The sequence below is a fragment of the Hippocampus guttulatus genome, chromosome 8 (genome assembly GCF_054856545.1).
Source record: "Hippocampus guttulatus isolate MCC_2025c chromosome 8, RoL_Hgut_1.0, whole genome shotgun sequence".
In the NCBI taxonomy this organism is placed as follows: domain Eukaryota; kingdom Metazoa; phylum Chordata; class Actinopteri; order Syngnathiformes; family Syngnathidae; genus Hippocampus; species Hippocampus guttulatus.
The window spans coordinates 13566635-13579406 of NC_141268.1; the positions used below are offsets into that span (position 1 = coordinate 13566635).

At 45.6% G+C, this 12772-nt stretch overlaps 1 protein-coding gene across 2 annotated transcripts in view; it reads left to right on the forward strand.

Annotated features, from left to right (window-relative positions):
* LOC147201271 (arf-GAP with GTPase, ANK repeat and PH domain-containing protein 1-like) overlaps positions 1–12772 on the forward strand; it is a 20735-nt gene continuing 7963 nt past the window's right edge. The window contains exons 1-10 of one of the 2 annotated variants that reach the window (XM_086118593.1): positions 1–1546; positions 1976–2252; positions 2589–3746; positions 8166–8224; positions 8308–8395; positions 8749–8834; positions 8923–9064; positions 10303–10437; positions 10545–10666; positions 11838–11999. In XM_086118593.1, the coding sequence (XP_085974719.1) occupies positions 2672–3746; positions 8166–8224; positions 8308–8395; positions 8749–8834; positions 8923–9064; positions 10303–10437; positions 10545–10666; positions 11838–11999 (1869 nt within the window). In that variant the 5' untranslated portion in view covers positions 1–1546; positions 1976–2252; positions 2589–2671. Of the gene's footprint in view, positions 1547–1590; positions 2253–2588; positions 3747–8165; positions 8225–8307; positions 8396–8748; positions 8835–8922; positions 9065–10302; positions 10438–10544; positions 10667–11837; positions 12000–12772 lie in introns of those variants that run through there. The other variant, XM_086118594.1, reaches the window with a different exon arrangement.

Genomic DNA, 12772 nt, shown 5'->3' on the forward strand with positions numbered 1-12772 from the left:
ATTTTTGTCACTATCAGTATTCATATTGGCTTTTGCATTGTTTTGATGATATTGTATGGGCGGCCCGGTAGTCCAGTGGTTAGCACGTCGGCTTCACAGTGCGGAGGTGCCGGGTTCAATTCCAGCTCCGGCCTCCCTGTGTGGAGTTTGCATGTTCTCCCCGGGCCTGCCTGGGTTTTCTCCGGGTGCTCCGGTTTCCTCCCACATTCCAAAAACATGCATGGCAGGCTGATTGGACGCTCCAAATTGTCCCTAGGTGTGAGTGTGGGCGTGAATGGTTGTTCGTCTCTGTGTGCCCTGCGATTGGCTGGCAACTGATTCAGGGTGTCCCCGCCTACTGCCCGAAGACGGCTGGGATAGGCTCCAGCACCCCCCGCGACCCTAGTGAGGATCAAGCGGTTCGGAAAATGGATGGATGGATGGATGATGAAATTGTTTGTTTCATGTTATGGCTTGTTTTCCTGTGTCCCATGATCACGGGTTGCCTGCTCGTTTGTTTTGTTTTTTTGGCTCCATCTGTTCTCATCACCACTATTCCTTGCGTCAACCAGTTAGCTTCCTCCAGCTACTCGTCTTGTCCAGGTGTGCCTCAATGTCCTGTTAATGTGTTTGTACTTACTTCAGTGGTTTCATTCAATCTGTGTTGGTTCAATGTTCTTCGTCGTCATGTTTCCCTTTAGTCTTCAGTTTGTTTGGTTTGCCTTTTGCCTAACTATCATTTCCCCTCCTCCAAGGAGATATTTTTGTTGAAAATCCAAATTAAAATATGCATTCAGAATCACCCCCCCCCCCGCCCTCCACTTATGTGAACATTTCATATTGAATAACATTCGACGAACAAAGTTCAGGCATGTGCACAAAGTAGACCTGTTCAATTTGGTGTCAATCAAAATTAGACCTCGGCAGCGGTGGCACAGTTGAATAGCAGTTAGCATTTTTCACTCACAGTTGCGAGATTCGAAATGCTGCACTGGTCTTCCCATTTGGAATTGACATGTTCTCCAATGCTTGCTCCTTATCCTCCATTCCAAAAACATAAATTTTATAAATTTTTAACAAATTGTTACACTAAAGACCCAAAATAGCCCAGAGGTGTGAATGAGTGCCGTGAACGGTTGTTAATCTATTTGTGCTTTGCAATTAATTGGCCGGCGACCAGTCCAGGGTGTACCCTGCCAGTCGCCCAAAGTCAGCTGCGATAGGCTCCATCTCACCCGCAACGCTAATGAGGAGTGCTACAGAAACAGGACGGCATGCAGTAGCTGGCCTTGGCAAAGCGTCTTTTTGTCATTGACAAAAGTGAGATTTTGCCTCCCGAGGGTTTCATGCTTCCTTCTCTCTCCCTCTTCTTTTGCTCCTAAATCTTCCAGTTTTTCATTTGATGTTAAACGGAGTCTACGAGCGTAGATATGCTAATTCATCTCATCCTGTGCATCTTCTCTTTTGTACATGAGCGGCCAGGCAGTGCGAGCAGGCCCATAAATTGCTTTGGAAAGGACAGAAGAGAGAGAGCGAGAGCACCAGGGCAGATGAACACTGGCAAAAGGTTTGTCTCCACCCCAACCGACCGCCCCCCCCCCCTCCCCACCACCACCACCCTCCATCTCTTTTGTAGTGTGCACCAATAAAAATCTGATGAACGTGAGCAACAACCGCCACCGCCTCACAGTTAGCTTCTCCTTGGAGCCAGCGAGTCCAGTTGTGCTGCAGGATTACGGGAGAGTAACTGGAGGCTTTGAGGGGAGGTAAAACGGAGGAGGGGCTGTGTTGAGCTGGTGGGCTTCCTCTGCCTTACAGACACATTTTATTGACTTGCTAATTGGACGAGGCGCTCGGAGGAGAGGATGCGGTGACCGAGATGAGATTTTCTCCAAGGGACCGATCCAGACAAGGAAGCATTGTGTTCTATTTTAGAATTTCTTCCGTTTTCGCGCTATGTCACAACAGATGGGCTTTTTTTTCCTCCACCCCCCAGTAGTCATCCTGCTGTGAATTCCTGGTTTTGTGCATGACATTGTCAAATGGAGGCTCCAGCTGCAAGACGCATCGTGACAAGTGAATGATTTCCTTCTTACCCCCCCCCCCCCCCCCCCCAAAGCAGGCTCACTTTCACCTATTTTTATTTCCCTTTTGGATGGATCAGCTCTTCATCATCCGGTCCGGCTGATATCCCGTTTGATACCATTTGATCGCCAAAAGAATCATTCATTTTTGAACCAGGACCTATCTAATTGCTGTGCAACAGAATGACGGTATGAACACAATTCAGGGGGGGAAAAAATCTGGGGGAATGTGACATTTATGGCTTTTCTAGTGCAACGATAGCTAAATCAAATGCATATTACCATCTTAGAAACCCCCGGGCATCATGCTTTCATCTATGTGTCTACCTGTCAGATTTGTACATAAGAGCTAAAGCAAAGAAAGGGATCATGAATGAATTAGTGGTAGAGACAAGTAGTAGCAGCGTACATGGATGGGGATTGAGGTCTCCACTGTGTAAGGCATTTAAATATTTTTCTAAAATTGTGTCCAGCCTCCATTTTTCCAAGCTGTACGATGATTCCAGATTCTCTTCTCTGTTTCAGTTCGCTCCCGCTGCCACGACGGAGTTTTGTATGCGTGGACTGGTCGGAGAGAAGGTGCTACTGTGCTGAGGTCTTGCGTCCCAATGAGCCAAGCAGACAACCCACAGAGACGCACCACCTATCTCATCTCCCTCACTCTGGTGAAGGTTGAGGCTTTGCCAGAGGATGTAGCTGGGAAACAAGCGGAGAAGGAGGGGGAAGGCAGCCCGAAAGAGAGTGAGGAGGTGAGACATGCCCCAAAAGAGGAGGAAGTACGTGCTGGTCCACAAGCGTCGGATAAAGAGAGCACACAAGCGGGAGAAGAAGTGGAGCAGGTGCAGGTCAAGTATGGCAGCCCGAATGAGAAGTGGATCAAAGCGGAGAGAAGAGACCAAAAAGACGTCCCAATCGCTAAAAGCAAGGACACCGCTCCCGTCCACCCTTCATTGAGGCAAATGGTGAAGGTGTACAGCGGCGGCAGCTTCGAGACCACCGTACGCAGAGAGGGGCCTCGCAGCGAGGCCTCGCGTCCCAAGACGGAACTCTATCGGGAGCCTCCAAGGCTCTTCCCAAAGGGCGAAAATGGAGCGGAGCTCAACAACCGTTCGCGCTGCAGCCTCCCTTTTTCAGTGCCGCCTCAGGTTAGCCAGCGCCCCGAAGTCTTGATGAGGCCGCATACGGGAGCCAACACGGCATGCTGGAAGGAAGCCCGAGAAGCCAACAACAGCTTGTATCACTCTGCAAAGACTCTGGAGCGGAGGGATAACCGTATCGGGGATCAGTCCCCCTTAATGGCAGCTACAACTCTGGGGCCTTACAGGGCGTCTTGGGCCGACAGCGATGGCAGAGGAACGCTCATTCGTCCCGCGGCTCCCCTCAGCGGAGGCTATTCCGGAATCATGAACAGGGAGAACTCTCACGAGGACAGATTTAAGGTTTCCTTGATTTCACCGGTTACCTGCGATGTGAACCGGCCTCCAAGAAAAACCACCAGTCGTACTCTGGATAACAGTGACCTACATTGCCAAGGAGGAACAATCCATAGAGCTCCCGTCCGTGACCGCAAGATGCTCAAGTTCATTAGTGGCATTTTCTCCAAAAGTGCAGCTGTGCCCCCAAATGTCAGCACTGCATCCGCCTTGTATCCCGCCGCGGACAGGGGCTCCAGCGAGGAGGAGGGTAAGTTCTTCATTGATTCATCTCGGCGAACATGACAGAGATCTATGGTGGGCTCGCTGTACTTTTAACATACACGTTGGACTCCTAATCGGCCCATTATTTCAAACGCCGCGGCTGCATTCCGCTGTCACTGACACGCCGATGCAACAGAGAGAAGATCCCGATGCAAAACTTTGATTGCAGAAACATATCTTGACCTCTCTGATTTTAAATAAAGGAGCCGTCATACTATCGATAGTGATCATATATTACCAACTCCCACCTGATTCTCAGAATTGCTCTCACCGTTCAGCACATTCTTTAAACACGGGCATATCTAATATGATAATTAGTATACAGTATCTGATTGACCAGGAATGTTTGAGAATGGTGCAAAAAATTGTCAGACAGGATCTGGCATACAAATGATTCTCAAAGTGTAAAAAAAACACAAATTGGCAACCATGTTTCGTTGGTATTTCAAACAGAGTGTGTAAAATGTTGCCACTTTTTTTAAAATCTACATTTATAGTAAGAAGATAACCAATTTTAATTTACAGTGAAATCCGACCAAGGGATTAACCATTTTGACTGGATATTCCATTTCCTGACACCAGTTATTGGGTTGTCATTTACATAATGTTGTTAACAATAAATTGATGGAGAATTAAAATAGGGGCTTGTTTTGACAATGTTTGTCATGTTTAAACTCTTGCTGCTACCCCTTTCTTGTGCTTTCATAGTAGCAACTTGGAATACACCTATGGGTACACTTGAAAATGTATTCACTCGTGTCTTTCATGCAGTGGATGGACATATTGTACAGTGGATATAAAAAGTCTACACACCCCTATTCAAGTTTTTGTGATATAATTTTTTTTTTACCAAAATACATCCTATAAAGACCCCCGCACCCCCCCCCCACTAATTATGTGATCTATAGTTGTACAACTCAATTAATACAATTTAGAAATCTTCTCAAGAGGAGAAAAAAAAAGAACTGACATAATGTGCTTCCAAAAGTGTGCACATCCTCTTAAAACTGAGAATGTGGCTCTGTTCAGAATGAACCAATCACGTGCAAATTCACTGAATAACGTTTAGCTGTTCTAGTAGGCTTTTCATAATTCCGCCTCACCTAGACCTAAGGCGCAAATTCCAGCTGATAAAACATCTCCAAAGGTTGATGATAACCACCATCATGCTTCACTCTAAGTATGGTGGCCTTTTGTGGCTGGTTGATTCTGAACACAGTCACCTGGTATTGGCCCTCTTGAAAGGTTTCATTTTTTTCCAAAGTGAGTACATCTTATAGGTCTCAATAATGGTGAGGAAAAAAAAATCATAATTTATCTTGGTCTCGCCCTTTTTTTTTTTTTTCAAACAAAAAACATTTGCATTTGACCAGTGGTGTGGCAACATTTTAGATCCGCTATAGCAAGGAAAATCAATCCAAAGACAGCTGGCCGAGGCACTGGCACACCCGCGACCCTCATGAGGATAAGCAGTTCAGATAATGGATGGATGGATGAATGGATGTTAATTGCATCCTGGTAGTGATTGACTCTGACTTTTTAAAAACCTCAGTATATGGCAATGTGTCAAGATTGTTCAATTAATAATCCTCAAACAACTCCAGGGGCCTCAAGTGAGACTTTTTAAACAAACAAGGCTTCACATAAAATTGTTCGCAAACAGGAAAATGGTTCAGTCTTGTCAAAATCAAACAGCAGCATCAATATTGATATTGTCAATGAGAATATTAAAAACAAGATGCTCCCTTTTCCCGAGCCCTAAACTGAAGGAAGTTGTGTATGATGGTGATTGTGGTATCGAAGCAAGCGCTGAATAATTTGTAAGGAGTAAGTGGGACATGAATAATTAAGGTCGGGGAGACATAGAGCTGTGTTCATGCAGAGAACAAGCTACTACTTCCTGCTCTGTGTGGATGGTCATCAGCATTCACACTGACGACACGTTGACTCTTAAAGAGTAATGTGACGTCGTCTACATTTCACCTGTAGCCTTTGACCTATTGAGGTATAAATGACACAAAGTGATATTTACTCCGTTTGCACGCACGATGGCACACACATACACACAGAGATGGACACTGCCTCTTTATGCCTTTCACATGTCGCCGCGACCGAGAGAGACCATTCATTGTATGGAGGCTTCTGGAAAAAGGAGTTGCCGTGGCAACAGCCAGCTGTGAGAGTTGTTGTTTGGTGGGTGGTGTGACGCCGCAGGGATTGTCCAAAGATGGAGGATTAGGGCGAGGGGTTGGGGGGGAACAGTTGTCAAACGAGGTTTAAGGTGGAACGTGTCCCTAGCGCGACAGACGACAGTGTGGGTGTATTTTGCACAACATCACAAGAAAGACCTTCTGCATGCGCGCGATTGTGTGTGTGTGTGTGTGTGTGTGCGTGTGTGTGTGTGTGTGTGTGTGTGTGCAAACAGACTGAGTCATGCCGACTAACGATGGTTTCCATGGCCACATTAATGTTCATCTCTTGAGCAGAATCACGCAGGGTGCGTTTACACCAGATAGTGAAAAACCTGTTAAAATACTCAGTCGATGTCCTTTTTTTTCTCCTGCCCTTATAATTGTAGTTTTATTTCCTCGTGCATGTATTCTGTTTGCATATGTGCTAAGAGGTCGGACAATGATGGTGGAGATACTGTAATTAGCGAATGTTTGCTTTGAGCAGGGGTGGCCAACCCGCGGCTCACGAGCCGCATGCGGCTCTTTGGCTGGTTCCATGCGGCTCCCGGGCTTTCACACGACAATTGTCAAATGCCTCGGCGATGGCGCTGCCACTCAAACAACGATGCATAACACACAGAATGTACTACGTCAGCCTATCATCAATCCCGTTACTTGATTGACATAGAGGACAACCAATCAGATGACTGAATCACCGCTTATGCGCAGACGATGGAGCTAAGTGCTAAGTGCTAAGCTAGTCAGCAAATTACCTCTGTTTTTAGGGCAGAGGTGCCCAATACGTCGATCGCAATCAACCAAGAGTCAACAGACTGGTCCCAAGTCGACCGCGAGCGGTGGGAGAAGGAAATGGGGGGGAAAAAAGATTTGTGTGTTGGTGTGTTGAGGTTTTATTTGTGTTCGGGCACTGCGGCTGTTGCTCGGCGTGGCGTGCATGTATATGTGCGCGAGTGCATGGTCGTGTGTGTGTGTGTGTGTGTGTGTGCGTGTGTGTGTGTGTGTGTTTGGCTCTTTGCAGTAACGCAGTAAAAAAATTGGCTCTTAGTCTCTGACTGGTTGGCCACCCCTGGCTTTGAGTGAGCACATAGCCGCCCTTCATTTGGCAACATGATTCATTCAGCAATGTGCCTGTGTACTGTTTCACAGATATATTTAAATTTTCTTCAAGGTTTTCAATGGATAAAAGCAAAAGGGACAAATGCAATGCGTTCAAAAGCATTCTAAAAATAGAATACACATCATCAAAATGACTCGTTTTTTTTTTTAATCTAACTTGTGGACAATAAAATCAACCATGTTACAAAAACATTTGAATATCATTTAATCACAAATTCCACACATTGTAGTTCGCAAGGCAGTGTGTTGAACAAATTAGGTATATCCACTAAGGGGGAAAAAAACATTTTACACATTCTAAGAGATTTGAATGAGTGTTTCGGAAGGGGGCGGCCCGGTAGTCCAGTGGTTAGCACGTCGGCTTCACAGTGCAGAGGTACCGGGTTCGATTCCAGCTCCGGCCTCCCTGTGTGGAGTTTGCATGTTCTCCCCGGGCCTGCGTGGGTTTTCTCCGGGTGCTCCGGTTTCCTCCCACGTTCCAAAAACATGCATGGCAGGCTGTTTGGACGTTCTAAATTGTCCCTGGGTGTGAGTGTGGGCATGGATGGTTGTTCGTCTCTGTGTGCCCTGTGATTGGCTGGCAACTGATTCAGGGTGTCCCCCGCCTACTGCCCGAAGACGGCTGGGATAGGCTCCAGCACCCCCCGCGACCCTAGTGAGGATCAAGCGGTTCGGAAAATGGATGTTTCGGAAGGCACTAGATGTGAATGTGAGCGTCAACTGTGGTTTGTTTTGGAATGAATTTTCTTCTCTGGGTTGTGCCTTTTTATGTCTATAGCATTTAGAGTGTGTATATTGGAGGATGGGGAGTAGGGAAGGCATCAGCTGTTTTATGATCACTGAGAGGAAGTTTACTGGCTCACACCTTGAAAACCTCTGTGACAGATGACAGCTCAAGGACGAGTCAGACAACAAATCCACAGAAATGAAATCCACTGTCAGCCTGACATTTTAATGGGCTCCTCAGTCATCATGATGTCTCTCTCATGAGAAGAAGCAAAGCATGAAAGTCAAGACCGACATCCGTTTTCAAACTTGGCTCCTGTTTGTTCACGTATCGCTGCTTTTATGAACCACCTTCTCCTTTTTGGCTCTAGCTGTGTGCACCAGCAGTCAGGAATGGACCATCACTCAAACTGTGCAAGAACTTCACCTGGTAAGATTGTCTGCCTTCATAATCAAAGCTTTGACTTTAAATGAGATTCTTAGTGCTTTAATTCGTGTGTGTTTGTGTGTCAGGCTGTGTTGGGGGGCCTGTGCAGTGGGAAGTCTGCGCTGGTCCACAGACACTTGACAGGAAGTTACCTGTCACTGGAGAATGCCGAAGGTCGGTTGGGTTCGCACTCTAATCATTTCCACATTCTTTCATGACAGACTCACTCATACGTTCTTTGACCATAACATTAGGTACAATAAAACCATCTGTCTGTACATCGAGCCTTCCATCTGTTTTCTGTGGCGGTTAGTCTCACTCGTGTCACAGGTGAGCTGGAGCTTATCCCAGCTGACTGTGGAGCAGACCTTGGGCTGATTGTGGCTGCCAATTGCAGGGACCACAAAGACAAACAACCACTGCTTCACATTTCCACCCAACGTGGAAGAACTAGATATCGACCCTTAAAATGTATGTTCGTTCCTTGTTTTCTATTGCAAGTCTTAATCATGATTTGTATAATCCAGGGCGTCAGTACATTAAGGATGTCTTGATTGATGGGCAGAGCCACTTGTTGATCATCAGAGAGGAGACGGAACTCCCAGGAGCCCAGGTGAGTTGGGAAACTGACCTTAGCTTGCATCTAAACGAATTAGTCCTTCTCTTGTGTATCGCCTGCTCTTTGTCTGCCTTGTCTTCAGTTCGCAAGCTGGCTCGATGCGGTTATCCTGGTCTTCAGTTTGGAAAACGAGGCCAGTTTCCAGGAAGTGTACAAGATATACCATCAACTTGCCGTCTACCGGCCTGTCACCGAGATACCTTTCGTAGTCGTGGGCACACAGGGTGAGGCGGTCATAAACGCATTTTAAGAGGTCCAGGCCAGATAATTGCTTAAAGTCAAGATTAAATTCCATCACAAGTATTTAAATTGATCAGAGTGGACGCTAGAATTTGGACTTTGGCACTGACAGTCAAATAACATTTAAAAGGATTGCAACAATGTTGATTCGTTTCTTTTTTGTGATGAAACATTTCTTGAGCAGAAATTTATGTTGAGAGGGAAGAAATTTCATCTGTGCTGTACATACGTACAGCACATTTGGCAATAAAGTTGTGTTCAATTCAAATGTGTTTTTAAAATTCTTTACATGATCAGAATTTCGGAGCGGGTCACCGATAAGCAAGTTTAAAAAAAAAAAAAAAGCTCACTGGTTGGATTAGAAGATGGAAGATGGATTCTCCGCCCCTCCACAACCCCCCCCCCCAAAAAAAATTTAAATATCAGGGGGGAAAATGAAAAAAATTCAAACTCTATCTGCCGAGAAACCTTGGCTTGTTAACAAGAGCATCCCTCGAGTGAACAAGATTGTGTTTGCCGTTTCAGATTATTTTGCCTGATCTATTTAAAATATGGTTTGAAATGAAGTGCTTTTGAATTTCATTTAGGACTGTAAACTTTCAGCATTGCAAATGTGAAAACACTTCTAACTAATATTCGACACCTAACAGCTTTGACTCCTTTCACCTGATTTTCAGTTTACTCTAAACCTGCTTCACTGCTCGTCTAGCTCTCACACACCCACTCACTCCTCTTGCAAATCTGCTCGGAATATAAACGATTTGACTGTCTGAGTCGTGCCTCGTGGGAGGCGGCAAAATGCATGCAATGGGTCTTCGCATTTTCTGTGCACGCACATCTTCTACTCGGTAAAGATGTGTGCGAGTTAAAATGTAAATGGTCACATTTTGCACTGGTTAACGAGCATTTCTTGAAATATTAGTTGATCACTGTAATTGTGATCCATAGTAATGCCAATCTAATTACCGAATCTAATCTAAGGGGCTTCGGAGTCGTCAAATCCAAATATAAGCAACACTTTTGAGGAGGTCAAAGAAAAGCTACTACGGAAGAAACCTTGAACAGAAGCAATTCATTTTATGGAAGCAGTATTCTGCCGTGAGCGCTCGAGTTGAGACAACGAAACAAAAAATAGAAAAAGTGGTTCTATGGGGAATAAAATGGGGTTTTATAGGAGATATCAGACATTCTAGCTGTGATTTAATACTTGTGTCTTCACCAGATAAGATCAGCAGCAGCAACCCCAGGGTCATCGACGACGCTCGGGCCAGGCAGCTCTGCTCAGACGTGCGCCGTTGCACCTACTACGAAACATGTGCCACGTACGGCCTCAACGTCAACAGGGTCTTCACTGATGGTATCTCACAGCCTTATCAACTATGACTCTCTAAACATATGTGGTAAACCTTTTGTGTGTGTGTTTGTGTGCATGTATAAACTATTTTATCATTATTTTTGCTGCAGCTGCTCAGAAGATCATGGCTGCCAAGAAGCAAGCTGCTTTACTAGCTTCCTGTAAATCTCTTCCAAACTCTCCCAGTCACTCTGGAGGCTCCACCCCAGTGTCTGGTGTCTATCCAGGACAGGTAAAGGACTGAAAGAATATGTCACATTACTGCTGTTGTCTCCTGGGTTTAACGCCAGCGTCGGTTTGCTTTGGAGGATAAGCAACCCTGGACTGTATTTTGGTGACCAGCAAAAATCCTATGCGGCGTGTAGCATATCTCTGCACGGAGCTGGGTTAGACCCGATATTGGTGATTTCACAGACAAGTGCAGTTCGGCAGTTTTGCGAGAAGGAGGTCTGCGCCGCTGTGGGTGCGGTCAAAGACAACTTTAATCAGTGGTAATCAAAGCGCCTCCCCTCATTCTATTCAAATGTGGCCCGCTAGCAAAAGCACATCTGCGCCACTCTTTATTGTTTATTTGCCACTTACTGCTGTGCCACCCAGTGAAATTACATAAGACGATGAAGTACAATGATTCACAAATATATGAATTATTTACATCACATTACACCAGCTGAGTAACCTGTGCGAGGGATTGACATTGTCTGATTAGGCGTTAGGTTAAGATCCACTTTCTGCCACCAAATTGTTATTCAGTCAGGCACATCTCCAACGTACTCCTTCGACTGTGCCAGCTCTCCCAGCTTGGCAAACACACGCAGCGAGCATCCGCCGGCATTTGCGCAACGTCGCAGATGTGCTGTCTAAGAAAATAAAGCCCCAAGTCTGTGTTTGAACGTTAAAAGGAGATGCACGGTTCCGCTCTGTGTTCCACCATGTGACCTGAGAACATGTTTCTATTGAAAGGCACCCAATCATCAATCAGTCCAAAAGACATTGATTATTTTTTATAGAATATGGGAAATAACTATCACTCATCTTTTTTTTAAATCCATTGATTTATTGTTAATTTTCCCCTGGGTCAAATGCCCATTTTTTCTCATGAACATACAGTGTATTTTTGTTCTAACTGAAGAAACTAAAGAAAAGGCACCCAGTAATGAAAGTGCGGGAAATTATTACATCCCTTGAAAAGTAATGTGGCTCATATTACCCTTCAATTAAAAAAAAAGTTCTTTGTGTTAATTACAGTTTTTACAAGCACGGTCATGGGAAATATTTAATAACATTTTTCACATGCCGCGATTAATCAGTGCCTCGACTCAATGGAGACCTTTTACCTCTTTCTCTTGCTCTGTCACCCCCCCCCCCCCCCGACTCCCACCCCTCTCCCTCTCCTTCGTTTGCAGGCCAGTAATGGAGGTCAGAGTAGTGATTACTCCTCATCGCTTCCCTCCACCCCTGTGATTAGCCATAAAGAGATTGGCAGGTCGGCAAGAGGGGAGAAACAAGACAGTGGCACTCCTGGCTCAGTCCGCAGTGCCACCCGCAGACGCACCGCACGCTTTTCGGTAAGCGCATGCCAAGTGCGAGCATGTAAATATTTTGAAGCAATTGAAAAATGACACTTTAAACCAATGAAGCTGGCCGTATCCATAATTCAATACATTAGCTGAGTCCTCCACAACCACAGAGGTTCTTTTTAATTGGCCCGCACGGAGTGTGCATGTTGTAATCCCTTTGTTTCTCGAAGGCCTCCTTTCAATTAGCAGCGTTTAGCAGGTTAAGTCTAATTTGCCACTTTGTGTGACTATATTGGAGGTGTCATTTCTGTAATATGTCAGACATGCAAATAACTTATGACCTGCTCATAATGGAGCTCACTTCCCTGCCAGTGCCAGCATTCTTCCCTTTACAATTGATTTTTATGCACGCAAAAAAAAAAAACCAACAACAAAAAAAAGCCTAAACAAAACACTATGATAATGTATGTGGCACAGTTGCATGCTTTTATAATGTGTGTCATTGATGGCCTCTAAAATTGCAACATGATAGTGATGGTAGGCGGCTCGGTGGTCCAGTGCTTAGCTAGTTGACCTCACAGTGCAGAGGTACCGGGTTCGATTCCAGCTCCGGCCTTCCTGTGTGGAGTTTGCATGTTCTCCCTGGGCCTGCGTGGGTTTTCTCCGGGTACTCCGGTTTCCTCCCACATTCCAAAAACATGCATGGCAGGCTGATTGAACACTCCAAATTGTCCCTAGGTGTGAGTGTGTGTGTGGATGATTGTTTGTCTGTGTGGGCCCTGCGATTGGCTGGCAACCGGTTCAGGGTGTCTCCCGCCTAC